At 50.7% G+C, this 13,286-nt stretch overlaps 1 protein-coding gene across 3 annotated transcripts in view; it reads left to right on the forward strand.

Moving 5' to 3' along the window:
- Positions 1-13,286, forward strand: part of Cdgapr (GTPase-activating protein CdGAPr) — a 294,951-nt gene that overhangs the window by 206,831 nt on the left and 74,834 nt on the right. For all 3 annotated transcript variants that reach the window (XM_077707302.1, XM_077707303.1, XM_077707300.1), the window contains one exon: positions 6,809-6,893. In XM_077707302.1, the coding sequence (XP_077563428.1) occupies positions 6,809-6,893 (85 nt within the window). The remainder of the gene's footprint in view (positions 1-6,808; positions 6,894-13,286) is intronic.

Genomic DNA, 13,286 nt, shown 5'->3' on the forward strand with positions numbered 1-13,286 from the left:
GGGCCAGAATCTGAGATAAGGCGCCAGTGCTTGAATGACCTTAAGGGGACTCTGCAACACTCCCGATAAGCGCGTTCACTCTTTCCTTCGCGTCTCAAAGCACTGCGAAAGCTATAGTTATCGTCAGCACGGAGCGGCACTGCGTGATTTGCTTGTCGCAGCATATACGCCTTCCGATTCTGCTTTGCTTTTGTGGCTTTTTTTTTTTTCAAAGTGGCTATCGAGTGCGCTCATTGCTGCAGCTGAAGGAACGCCGGCCAATAGCCACTACACCGCTGTAATAACGTAATTCCAGCGGTCGAAGAACGCCAAGGCCGGGAAAGAGAGAACTATCTCTCGAGCAAGTTTCCAAGTTATCTGCTGGGCATAGAGCAGCAGTTTTTGGCTGAGGTACTTGGTGACCCCCTATTCCAAGTTCTGGATGTACTCGTCGACTACTTTCTGAAAACATTTAAAATGTAGAAGGAAGTTGAAAGAAGGGTGGCAGGGTATTTTTAAATTTCACGCGTGTGTTCCTGCCTACATAGTGCGCGGGGAGCGCACCTCTTGGTTTTACGTTACGCTGGTCGTGCGTTTGAAATGCATAGGCACTTCTACGAGGACTCAACGAGGAGACCCGTCTGTGTGTCTCTAACGCTTAATGTGTCATGGCTTCGCTGCGTATGAAAGTGCTGTTAATAAAAGGCCCCGACCGCTTACGTTGCTCACTAAAAATGTCTTCTCGCAATGCACCTATGTGGGGTAGTGAAGCCGACTGTGAAGGGCTCCTTGTATATCGCCTCGTGGGGGTACGTCGAGTGTTACGGAGGGAGGCATTTGTCCTTGATACCTTGATATCAGTATGCTTATTCACCCCAGTCTGCCCAGAATTGCATTAAGCTATGGTGTGAAGCCAGCGTTACAGGGGCTTGGCGTGTATCAGCTGCTCACGGTCTTACCCGGCAACTCCCCTCGGAATTTTCTATTATTTCTTAATGAATCTTTTTGCGCGACTTCTAAGCCCTAAGCAATTAATGTTCCCCACAGTCTTTCTGGGGAATGTTTCGGTCGTCGCTTTGTATGTGCCTTTTGGATGACCTGGAAAGTGTTCTTAAAGTAGGGAAGTTTGACTTCGCCTGATACTTTACGTAACCGCGTTACCAGACGTGGCGAGATATTAACCAGCCGTGTTTGGGGAGACCTAACGACTATTGCTTGCTTACAACTGATAGATGTTCTGGATACGTCTTCGGTTTTTGCTTCTTGCAAACAATAGCATCGACCGTCGACGTCGATAAATTTTGGTGGAAACTACCGGAGTATATTTTATAGTGCCAGTAAGCAAAACAGAGAAGAAATGAGCTCAAGACCGCCATCCCTCTAGCCTGAAAAATACAGAAGGTGGCCGACCGGTAGATGCGATGGTTGGGCATGGCAACCGCCTGTAAAAAAAAGGGGGGGTGGGGGTTGACTAAGTAAGCACCTGATTTGCTCAGTAGGTAGCGTCTGAACAACCAACCAGAGTGGTCAGCAGCCGCGGGAAGGTGTAGCCTACTTACAAGCCGGTGTTTTCGCAAGACTCATTGGGCCGCTTACAGCTCTGTCTGACCATTCAGGATAACCGCAAAGGCCGAATGCGTAGTTCTAAATACCCAAAGTCATTTTGAACGTGTTGCACAACAGTTCTACAATTCTAAAACAATCGATGTATGGAGAAATTCGATGTATTTGAAGTTCGTAAATAAAAAAAAAAGAAATTGTACTGGACGGATCACACGCCTGCATCCGAAGAGCGCGATACAATTTATCTACACATGGAATTGCTGAGGGGCTGATAATTGAGGTCGTCACTTCTAGGGACGCGCAGTGCTTGATCGACGGCGGCAACGATTGTGTACACGGCCGATGCTTTGAAGACCACGCGGGGAAGCTCCACTCTGACTCCCACGTGAAGCAGCGGGGTTGTTGGTTTGCGTGGGCGGTATAATTCCGCTACGCGAGGGGCGCCCTTCGAGGTGCTAACTTTCCAGGTGCGGCAAATGGCGGCATGAATAGCGTTACACGAGTGCCCAATAAGCACGGTATAAATTGTTCCTAAACGACTCTCGCGTTGGCACTTGACTTGTGTGCCCGTGCTCATTATCGCCCGTTCCTCCACTCCGTGAGATCCGCCGAGTGCGGCCTGCTCTTTTGTTCGTCCCAGTCGCGCCCTCGGACAACAAAGGGAAACTTAACAGCTACATCCCCTCCCTACGGCAGTGCCGCGTAGTGCGTTTCACGCCTATAAATTTTGGTCCATCGCCTTGCGGCGGCCTGCCTCGCCTTATTTGGGAAGACGCTCGCCAATGTTTAAAAAACCCAACTTAGTTAATCCTCCTCTCCCTCCAACCTTATTTATGGGCTGCTTCGTAAATGAACTGCCTAACCCCAAACGTGCTGGAGAAGCATAAAGGCCTTTCTCGGCTGCCTCGCGAACGCCGTATACCTGGCGCAGCTTGCGGAGCGCTGCGTTTATTCAGAACACTCGGGAACCTTTGCGCGCTCGCCTCTCGTCGGGGCAACGGCACACATGCAGGGTAAAAAATTGTTCGCACGCGGAGGGGGCGGCGAAAGTGAATTGAGCAGGCCCTGCTGTTGCGTTCGTTGATCGCTGGGTGGCAGGCTGCAGGAGACCGCAGATGCGGTCCGTGCGTCGTCGGGCTCGCCAGCTGGCTACCGCTCTCTTCTTCCGGGCCCTTTCATCGAGTCTGAGGCCCCGGGCCCGCGCACTCGTTCGCGAGTCGCGTCGCTCAGCGCAGCGCACAAGTGGCTTCCCCCCCCCCCCCCCCCCCCCCCCCCCCCCCGCTATCTTGCCCTCTAGCCGCGTTTGCTCAACCACTTGGCCGTAAATGCCTCTGCCTCGATATCAAGCCGCGCTGCTGCTGCTGCGGCCGCCGCCGCAGTTCATTGCTCTCTTCGGAAGAGGAGGAGCCCGCGCTGCTATCTGGCTTGGCCAAGCCGCCGCTGCGGTGGCGTCGTTCCTTGCGTCGTTCATTTGTGCGTGAGCGTCCGTTTGTTCGTGCGTCACCTGCGCCGGTGCTAGCGCGCCTATTCCGTACTCTTCTTGTCGATTCCTATGGGATTCCGTTTATGGGATCGTGGTATCTCGTGAGAGGCCGGCGCTGTTTACGTTTCTTGCGGGTGCCCTTTTACGAGAACGTAATGGAGATGGAAAGCTGCCACTTTGGGCTCCTTTTTTTGCCACTCAGGGCTTTGCTTTCTGTCTCTCTGTGCCTGTGCCTTTTTTTTTTCTCCCGATGTGGACTGATTGATGTGTTTTTTGGAACCCCCTCCGCTGATGTTTTTAGACCGGCGTACCCATTAATGGGGTGAACGTGAGAAGTCCTTTTTAAGGCGGGAGCGTTAGATCGCGGATTCGATTATTGGGGTTGATGGCGCAAGGGCTACTAGACCAAAGAGCCGCAAATCATTATGTTAAAAGCGCGTCCGTTGGGAGGTAGAGAAGTCGTGAGGTACAAAAAATAATCAATGAGTGAGCGGGGGATCGCGCTCCGGGAAAGGTGAAAGAGCAGTGCCGGAGATGTGTCGTAGGGCTGTGAGAAAGGGCGGTGAAGCGCACCGACGGTGAGGGGTAGGCCGCTTCCACACAAGCCGCCTTGAGAGGTGTAGGGGTCGACGACGGGTCGAACAGGAGGCTCCTGGCGATGGCGAACAGGTCGTGACGGGCACGGCCGCATCGTTCAACATGACGTTTGAGATAAGCAGGAGATCCATCAAGGCTTTCGCTCTGACGTTTTTACAAACTTTCAAGCATACTGCGATTTCATTTAGGATTGCTTCAAAAGCAGAAGAAAAAAACGAAAACACTCGGCGCTCGGATGTAGTCCATGCGAATGTGGCGCGTGGCTCGGATTAGATACCGCTCAGGATGTTCACCGCCAGGAACTCTCAAAGGAGCAATGCGTTTCCGATCGACGCGGCTGTCTTTTAAGTGCGAATGCACTTCTTAAGCGAGCCTGAATCGTCCGCCGCCGTCGTCCGCATAGCAACAGCTGCGGGTGCGCGCGCTCCTCGTCTTCCCTAGCAACGGGGGGAGATGGGCGCGCGCTACTCTCCTCCTCCTCTCTCCGCTCAATGACTGCGGGTGTTGGGCGCCTCCTCTCCACTTCGGGCGGGAGAGCTCTCGCTCGCGTAGCGGGCGCTCCGCATTCCGACGCGTGAGGGCGCTCGTGTAGCCCTCGCCGTAACGGCGGGCGCTACTCTCCTCCTCTCTCCGCTCAGTGACTGCGGGTGTTGGGCGCCTCCTCTCCACTCTAAGATCACGATATCCACCGTAATCGCGCAATCAACAACCGTGCATTCGCACTTACACACTCTCCCCCTCGGGGAAGTGCGAGGGAATTTTTTCCTTTTGCGTTGCAATTTACCTTATTTTTGTTTTGTCATCTTTTACTGTACCTCGCCGTCTACCCTCTTCAGGAGGGCCAGTGCCACGGCATCCTGCATGACTCGCCTGGTATACTACATCTTGTGAACAGCGCGGTTACACTGCCTCTCCTGTAGTACCGCACCTCAATAAGGTTAGGAGCAAAATTTGGAGGACGCTTGGGCGTCTCCGTTGAGCGTGTAACGCGGTAGCGTTATCGGGTCCCGTTGGCATCGCACGAAAACTTTTACGGGCGGTGAAAACTTTCCGCTCCTGTTCGCACGCCATCTGCTCGGGCAGCCCCTGACGATCCCCGGGGGTTTCAGTGGGCGCCGCAAGGTGCGCTACGAGATTTTTTCGCTCACGTTCAACGCCACCGACGACGTCGGCTTTCCTGGGACACGACGCCCATGGGGGTGACTCACCTGATGACATTCTTATGGGACTTAATAATTCATGATTCACGGGCTTGAAAAGCACCGTGTTCCGATACGAAACGTTTTACAGATCCATAGAAATGTTCCCAACGACCCAGTTTGCTTCCTTTATGAATATCTTACTCCTTTAATGAGATAAAAATGAGCAAGAAACGTATTTTGGTTTATCCAGTTTTCACTGGATGGCGCTAGCTGTCTAGCAAGCGAGAGTTTTATTTTTTTTTATTCCAGTGCACAAGTGACATATTTCTAAAATAAGCCAGCTAGGCTGTGGTGAACATTGGTATGTATTTGGGTAGCTTTTCGCATTGGTGCACGATGTTTCCTAAGTCCGCGGGCCATGAAGTAGTCACTCCCATGTTAACGAGTCGTCCCTCTTAACGCTACGCATTGAAACGACTCCTACTCCTGATCGTGAACTCCCTTATCCCGCCGCCTGTGCAGTTAGTCAGCAGCGCGAACCCCGATAATGACGATTCGTCGTGATGTGCGTCTATGTATACGGAGATAATTATGTTCTGTAAGAGAAATATTTATCGTTTCTTCTTTAAGAAAGTTGAGGGAAGCGAAAGTGCGCCCAACCTTCGCTGAAAGGGAGTCCGACCGATCATCAAACGTTATAAGACTGCACTAGCAAACGAAGAACGAACCCACGCGACGATTTTGCGCGTACTGAGTAAATGCATATATACGAATGGTTTATATGTATAGCTTCACGGGTTTATGAGATAAAGGTATGCTATTGTGCGTCTTCTTCGTGATCGATGCGTGTATTGTTTGATCAAGAACAGTCCTTTTTTTTTTTTTCTCGGTTTTCAAGTAACCGTTTTAACACAGTGTAAGCCCGTTGTGTCCAGAGATCTTATCAGAGGTTTTCGGTCGACCAACCGGTCTATGGGGAAATGCGTTAGTGTTTTTACAGGCATGCCATCGTTTCCACTAAAAAGAAAGCTTTCTCTTTTAAAAGGTCAAGTTTGTGACTACGCCTCTCCGGAGGTCTTCACGTTGTTGATGTCGACCGCCAGTGCTTGGGCCCGTCGTGGTTTTTCGGCAGCCGTGAATGTAGTACTTTTTGGGAGGCCGCCTGGCCTTGCGGAAGTTGGGATCAACGCACCGCTGAAGTTTAAAATCGAATCACGGCGGTTCTTGCGGCGAAGAGCAGCGGGGCAGCCCGAAAGCTCGTTGGTGGTCCAGCATGTAATTATCGCCACTAATTGCATCGCCATGACCATCGGCCGCCGTCATCTTTGTTCAAGTGCAGCCACCAACATGTTTCGTCACACCATGACCAGCAATAAATGGACCGCTGATGCTTCCGCTACAAATTAGAGGGGAAAAAATATGCGTAATTGGTTTCCGTCATTTTTTGTTGTCGGAGCGGGGCGGAAGTATTACAATTTATTGGAAGCTGTATCGCCTTTACTTCGCTTTTGTTGTTTAGCTTAGCAGAATGTTCACGGCAACAAACGCGTATTTGGCGGCAACCGATTGCGCGAGGATCGAGTTGCTGCCAAATATGCATTGAAAATGCAGCAAACGCGCGAAATAATGGCGATAGTAGGCGTTTTCGTGCCCCACAAAAGAAAAAAAGAAAGCGTATTTAGTTTCCACATTCGTTGCAAATCAAATACCCCTTTGATTGGATGAGAGAAATACGGTCGAACCTCGTTAATTCGAGCTCGCTTAATTGGAACTTCTGGTTTTTTTTTTTTTTTTTTTTTTCGAATTGACGCTGCGGTCCCGGCAAAGTTTTGTGTATTTAAGTAGCTTTCGTTAATTCGAACTCCTTTTAATTCGAACAAATTTTCGGGCCCCTTCGAGTTCGGGTTAACGAGTTTCGACTGCACTTCATTAACGGATGGTAACGAAGGCGTTTCTCGATTCTTCTGTGCCTGAACTGCGTTGCGTGTGACGGCGCCCCTTTGTTGACGGTGCGTGTTCTCTTCCTTTCCTGTCTCGTCTGCAGGAACGCTGAGACCGGGACGCGGTTCCCCAAGCTGGGAGAATGCGCCCACTTCCACTACGACATGATGGACCTGGGGACAGTCCAGGTGAGCGCTGGGCGCCTCTTTCACGCCTCATTAACCCCTTCGCGTGTGTCGTCGCATGGCTGAGCCTTTGCAGTGCCTATGCGCGTCGAGTCGTGTGCTTTGGTGCAGCAGTGGTTGATGCACGGGAAAGCGCGAGCGACCCGCCGCGGTGGCTCAGTGGCTAATTCGTTGTGCTGCTGAGCACGAGGTCGCGGGTACGATTCCCGGCCGCGGCGGCCGCTTTTCTGGTGGATGGGGGAAAGAAAAAACGCCCGTGTGTACGAGATTTCGGCGCACGTTAAAGATCCCCAGGTGGTCAAGATTAATCCGTAGCCCTCCACTACGGCGCGCCTCATCGCCTGCGTTGCGTCGGCGCGTTAAACCCTACAATCAATCAAAGCGCGAGCAACGTGCACCTATACGAAGCGAGGTGGACGCTATTCAGGGCGCAACAAGAGCGCGCATTGATCTAATAGATTCCGAGCCATTAGGCAGTTTTAGCATATCGTTACTGTGTTTACGGTACCGTTTACCGTGTTTGCGGGAGTAGACTGCGCAGCGCGAGAGTTACCGCGAACGGTAACTTACCGGCACAGGCTTCACCGTCGCCAGCGCTTCCGGTAACACGGTAAACGGTAACGCAAACACGGTAACGATATGCTAAAACTGCCTATTTACTGTGCGGGCCGACGGTAGTTACTAATTTGTTGCGAGTCAGAAATGCGTTGAGTGCGAATCAAGAACTAATAAAAGTATGCTCGCACGTGTCAATCACGTGTTACGAAATGTGCAAGTAAAAAGAAGACCACCGTCCGGGGTCGACTATCATCTTTTATACTTAGCTTCTTTAAAAGCGCTGAAATTTAGCGTCGTTCTAGTGGGCATTTAGAGCTTACATAAAGCTATGTCGAATCGCGTTCTGAGCTGGGAATTGTGGCCGGGCACTGAGCATTTTCTGCCTATTCGTTCGTTGCGAAGCTTGCGTGATTACATTTGAGGACAAGGAATCGGCGGCACGGTAACAACGACGTCGACGAATCGGTTAAAGAGGCACCCGCCTACAGCGCTTGGTTACGCGCTCCGCCTCGCAGACGGCTTTCATGACCTGTGAAGTTGGCTTTCCAAAACGTTTATCCTTTCTTTCTCGTGCTCGAAATAATGGCAAAACGTAATTGAATCATGTCGAGAGTGGAATCAAGTGCGGGGAATATTTGTCTGCGCATAGCGCGCAATTTGCTTTGCACGGGCCATTTTGTTTCGCTGAGCTAGAGCGCTGTCACAAAGTGAAGGTGCGGAAAAGCCAGCTTTACCGACTTCGGTAAAGGCTCATACCAGGGAGACAACTTGCTCCAATACTGTTGCCCTACAACATCATCCTCGACAGAAAGAAGAAAAAAAAAAGGTGAGGGGGGGGGGAGAGGGGCATATTTTTGGTTTAGTCACAGTAATAGCACATGGTTCTCAAACTGTGAGCGTTCAACAATGCATTGCCGCGTTCGTCGAAGCTTAACTGGTATTACAGTTATCCCCTATCTGCAATCTAAGGCGCGCATGAGCTTAAAAATGTGCAGCAGAGCCCTGTATTTGTGAGGAACACCTTGTATGTGTGGTTAAGACTATAAGAAGCAGTTAGCGCGGGAAAAGACCTCGCTGTTGAGTTTTTCAAATTCCTACCCACGGTGTACGTATTTGCCGTTTGAATGGTTCTGTCAATACGGGCGCTCTCGTAGACGGCGCCCGAGCTGCGGCCACCGTCGCCGCCGGGAGGGGTCAGTAGCCCGTGGCACGATGGCTTCTGTGCTCAAACGGCGAAACGCTTGGTCGGTCGCCGTCAGCCGCGCACTCCGCCGTAGCAGTATCCGATGCTATCTCGCACTTCTCCTTTCGCGGCCTCCCTCCCTCTCACTCTCCCTCCATTCGCGTCCTCTGCATCGCCTATCCTGACGTATTTGCTCTAGGCTGCCTAGCCGGCCCGGCCAGCGTCACGATCTAGCTGATCCTATCTGGTCGTCCCGTCGTGAGTGCGCCTCGCTGGCGAGGCATTGTGGTCGTGAATCTCCGCAGCCGTCGCTGCGTGAGGCGAGACGACGCGTAGTCCTTGTTTGGTTATTCGTTTCTTTTCTCCTTCCGCGGCGCGTCGGTGAATGGGGCAGAGAAAGCCGACGGGGCGTCGCAATTAGTGGCCTCCGTGCCGCAGCTGCTACCTCCTGCCCGCGCGCGCGTGGTGCGCCAATCTTCTGCACTCTCACTCCGCCTCGCTCGGCGCCTACTCTTGTGACCTTCCCTTTCTGTCCTCGCGCTGCTGTGTCCCTTCTGTTTTCGTTTGGCTCGCTCGTCCAGTGTTTGGTCACCGGACCTTCCGTCGTATCGGTGTCTTATTTGCTCTGCGCCACGGCTGGCACCCTCTCTTTCTCTCTCTCTCTCTCTTTAGTGACCGTCTCTTTGCCCTCTCACGGTCGGATGTCCGGCTGGCGTCGTTTCCGCAGCTCGAATGTCGCGCTCCTTTCGCGGTGACGTACTGTGGCTCCATCCATCGAAGATCGGCCGTATTAGCCGCGCACAAACCCCCGGGTGTTTCAGAGTCTTGACGTCAACGAAGAAAAAAAAAAATGGTTTGGAGTTGGTATGCTGTTCGTTGCCTCCCAGCAATGCCGTTGCGGGGAAGTTCGATTGTTGTGGCTGTCGCTTTATGCTGCTGATTATTCAGCTGGCATTATCAGCATTGTGATTATATGCATTGTACGGGGAAAAAAAGCCCAGATCCGCCCCTTGAGGGGTTGTTTGAGTCGAAACCTAGAATTACTCTGTGGGTATAGCTAAGCGTTGCGTAAGTGCGTGAAAGCCAGTTTGATATCTGAACGGGCCTGCGAAATAGCGAAGAACTTTTGAAACAAACGGTTTAGCCTTCTTCACTCAGTTCGGGGTGTAATTTAAAAAAAAAACATGAAACCATATTGCGCTTCTACGCCGGGATAGGAATGTACCCCAAAATTTCAAGTCTCTAGGTAGGGCAGTTTCGGCTGGGTGTTGATAAATTAGTCACTCAATCTGTCACTTCTCTCTATAAAAGCTAATGCGTGCATTGCTAAACTATATAGGTGCAACCATGGTAGGAAGGCTTTCGGGGACAAACTAGCACACCCTCACCAGTAGAGTGTTTGCCCGTCTTGGTGCAGTTATTCGGCCGAAATCTCCCGTATCAAGAGAGGTATTCGTCTTGCAGACGGCATAAATAGGGCCTATAGGCTAAATAATCAATTATGAACGCATCCTTGGCGTTTTTAAGTCTTCCAAAATAAATACCCGGACCTCCTCCTTGTTTCACTACCAATACTGCGGTGTTTTCTGGACTAGGGAGAGCGAAAGTGAGCTGGGGATCAGTGTCGTCGTTCGAGCTGCTTCGACGCTATTTACGGCCTAAGTTGGCGTGGGTGTTTGTTTGACTTCCTTCGTAGCCCACCTCGCGTGTGTCTCCTCTGCACCCCCCCCCCTCCCGACCACCCGTGGTTCACTCGGCAATTTTACGCTAATAGGACAATCGTTTATCGCCTTCTAGGTTACGCTTCGCCTATCGGCTTGCTTATAACGAAGTTCTGCCTTCACGTCGTTTCTCGCCAGCTTTCTTAACTGGGAGACACGAAGGAGGGCTTCGGAGAAAAGGACTCTGCGCAGGGAAGGAAGGGGCCGGCCGGGTCCTCGCTGCTGGGTTTGCTCTTTTTGCTCGTTCTTCGTCTTTATCTCCCGGGGTTGGGGCTGGTGCCCTCGCATAGTGAACTCTTCGTGCCTTCTATCTTGGGACTGGGACACCGACGGGGCGCGCACTGTTTGCGCTTCGCGGCGAGCACAGAGGACGCGCAGCTTGCGTTGCACCGCAGGGCACGGCCCTCCTCCGGCTGGGATCATCTCCTTGGAACAACAGCGTGCCCGCCCGTTTTCTCTCCATGCTCGTCTTCGGTGTCGTCGTCTTGACGCTAGGCCTTTCTTTTGTTTCTCTCTCCTGCTTGCTACCGTCGCTGCTACTATCAGGAAATTGGGGCATCGGCGCTTGTTACTACCGGGTGGGCGTAGCACTGTACGATCGTGTGTTCAATTACTTTTTTTTCCCCGAAGGCTGATAGGCGAAGGCTCAGTTGTGAGGCTTTTGCGAGCATGTTTACGTGTTCTGCGCTCTCATGCTCAATAATGCGGAATTAGTACGTCGCAAGGGCATTTTATTGCATGGGCGTATAGTTGGGGGTAGGCCGTAGCCATGCGGAACTTTTGCAGTGCTTACGCTGTTATCGCAGCTATCTCGCGTGACCTCGACGGCGCGCCTTGTCAGCATGTAACAGCGTGTCTGCTTCTCGTCAAACCGGCGGTAGTCTCTCTCTCTCTCTCTCTCTCTCTCTCTCTCTCTCTCTCTCTCTCTCTCTCTCTCTCTCTCTCTCTCTCTCTCTCTCTCTCTCTCTCTCTCTCTCTCTCTCTCTCTCTCTCTCTCTCTCTCTCTGTTTGTTTGTTGTTTGTTTTCTCGCGACGTGTCTGTGAAATACCGCGATTCACGCCGTGCGTTCCAAAACCAACACGTTAATGCCTGTAGAGGGTGTTTCACTGCAAGCATAAGCATAATGAGGGGAAGCCAACTTAATGAGGAGTGACATCCCGTATTTTGGGAAGGCTGTATGCCGGCGGTGTTGTTCTTTTGGCTGATAATTATAGTTATATGCGACTTCTCGCAAATATTTGTGGCCTGAAAGCCACATACCTCGAGGTAAATTGCAGCACTAAAATGTCGGAAATAATTGCTTTCAATGTTTTTAAAAACAGTACCAGTAACGCAGTGTCAATCCGCATGACGAAATTGCCGTAGCCAAGGAATACAAATGTTTGGGAGTGTGGATAAATTAAGGGAGAACTGCTTAAGAGCTCACGAGGGACAATTTAAGGGAAAACGAAACGCAGCTATAACGAAGCATAAAGTGCAACGAGTACGAAGGAGTGCGAGGAATGTGGAATGGGAATGGTTAATGGTTCTGGGCCTCACATTTGCGAATGCAGAACTCTGGTTGAAATCGGATACGTTATCAGACTTTTAAGTAATCCAGATAACGACGAGCCGTTTAACTTTAGGCACGCCCAGTAGAACGACGAATGAAGCAGCGCAGGGATGTACAGCCTGGGCGTCATAAGAAGTTCTGGAAGCCCGGAGAAAAAAAAATGTGGGATAGGTTAAAAATAGGAACACTAAATTCGCATAGTGGGCATAGGTGTGCCCACTATGTGGGGCACATAGTGTTTAGGCGCCTCAACATGACAAGCGGAAACACGCAGAGGTTAACCATTTTAATGATAACATATACAAAGAGCAGTGGCGAATCAAAGACAGACGAGTCCGGAGGAGCAAGAGGACAAAAAAACAAAAAAAAAAACAAATATGAAGCAGAAGGGAACAAATCAGTGGAGGGAAAAACAGAACCGAAAACGTCGTTAGGGGAGCACAGGGGAAAGAAATTTGATAGCATTCAGAAAGTTTCCTCTGTCGTGCTTTTTATTTTGAGGAGCGAGCAGGTTGCATAAAAACAAAGAGCTTTGTAAAGAGGTATGCCGAAAATGATGGGGCATATGTGGCTTGCGCAATGGAAACCAACGAACGATTCGGCACATTCTGTTGGTATGTTATTGTGCCCATCCAAATTCATGCGAAATGTTCGCCGTGCCGAAGACTTCGGGTTCTAAGGTAATACAGAGAAAGTAAACTGCAGGAGCGGACTCGAGAAAGATTGGAATGGAGGGAGAGGAAAAGCAATGGAGGGAATACGACACATGGGAACTTCCAACTCTTTTAAGAACAAGATTTGGTTTTAGCCTGGCGCAGTAGCGGCGCTTGAAATAGGAGTGGCGAACGTGGGTACATCAGCTTTTTTAATGACATGACGCTCTTCATCACCCACATTCGAAGGGGACGCCATGAACGACTTAATCAAACCGAAAACATTGTTACGTCACAACTTGAAGCTTCAGGAGGCCAAACCCGAGTATTCCGGCACACAAAAATTCAGTGCCCTTATACGAAAGGTGCAAAAGGTAGAAAAGGTGGACAACACAAAATGCAGCTTGCAATTTTCGATTGAGCATATACTTCCTAGTTACTTAGCTAAATGAAACGTGGGAGGGCTGTAGTTTTATTCTAGCGGACAGGCATGGTGCTGTCTGTTTCCCTCCCGTAGAAGCTCGTGTATTAACACCAGAAAAGAACTTTGCAATATTTAAAGTTTTATACTTCACTGTAAACTACGTAACCATTGAAAGTACACGAGACTCGACGTGATCCTAGAGTCCTTTAAATGTCATTTAGTATTTTTGGAATGGTTTCGCTGAAACAAGAGTTGCAGCCGTTTTCTGTAACCGTACTCCCTCCGTAGATGGGCCATGCATTGG

Source organism: Haemaphysalis longicornis, unplaced genomic scaffold, assembly GCF_048455015.1.
Source record: "Haemaphysalis longicornis isolate Haplotype H1 unplaced genomic scaffold, Haemaphysalis longicornis Haplotype H1 scaffold_4, whole genome shotgun sequence".
Classification (NCBI taxonomy): domain Eukaryota; kingdom Metazoa; phylum Arthropoda; class Arachnida; order Ixodida; family Ixodidae; genus Haemaphysalis; species Haemaphysalis longicornis.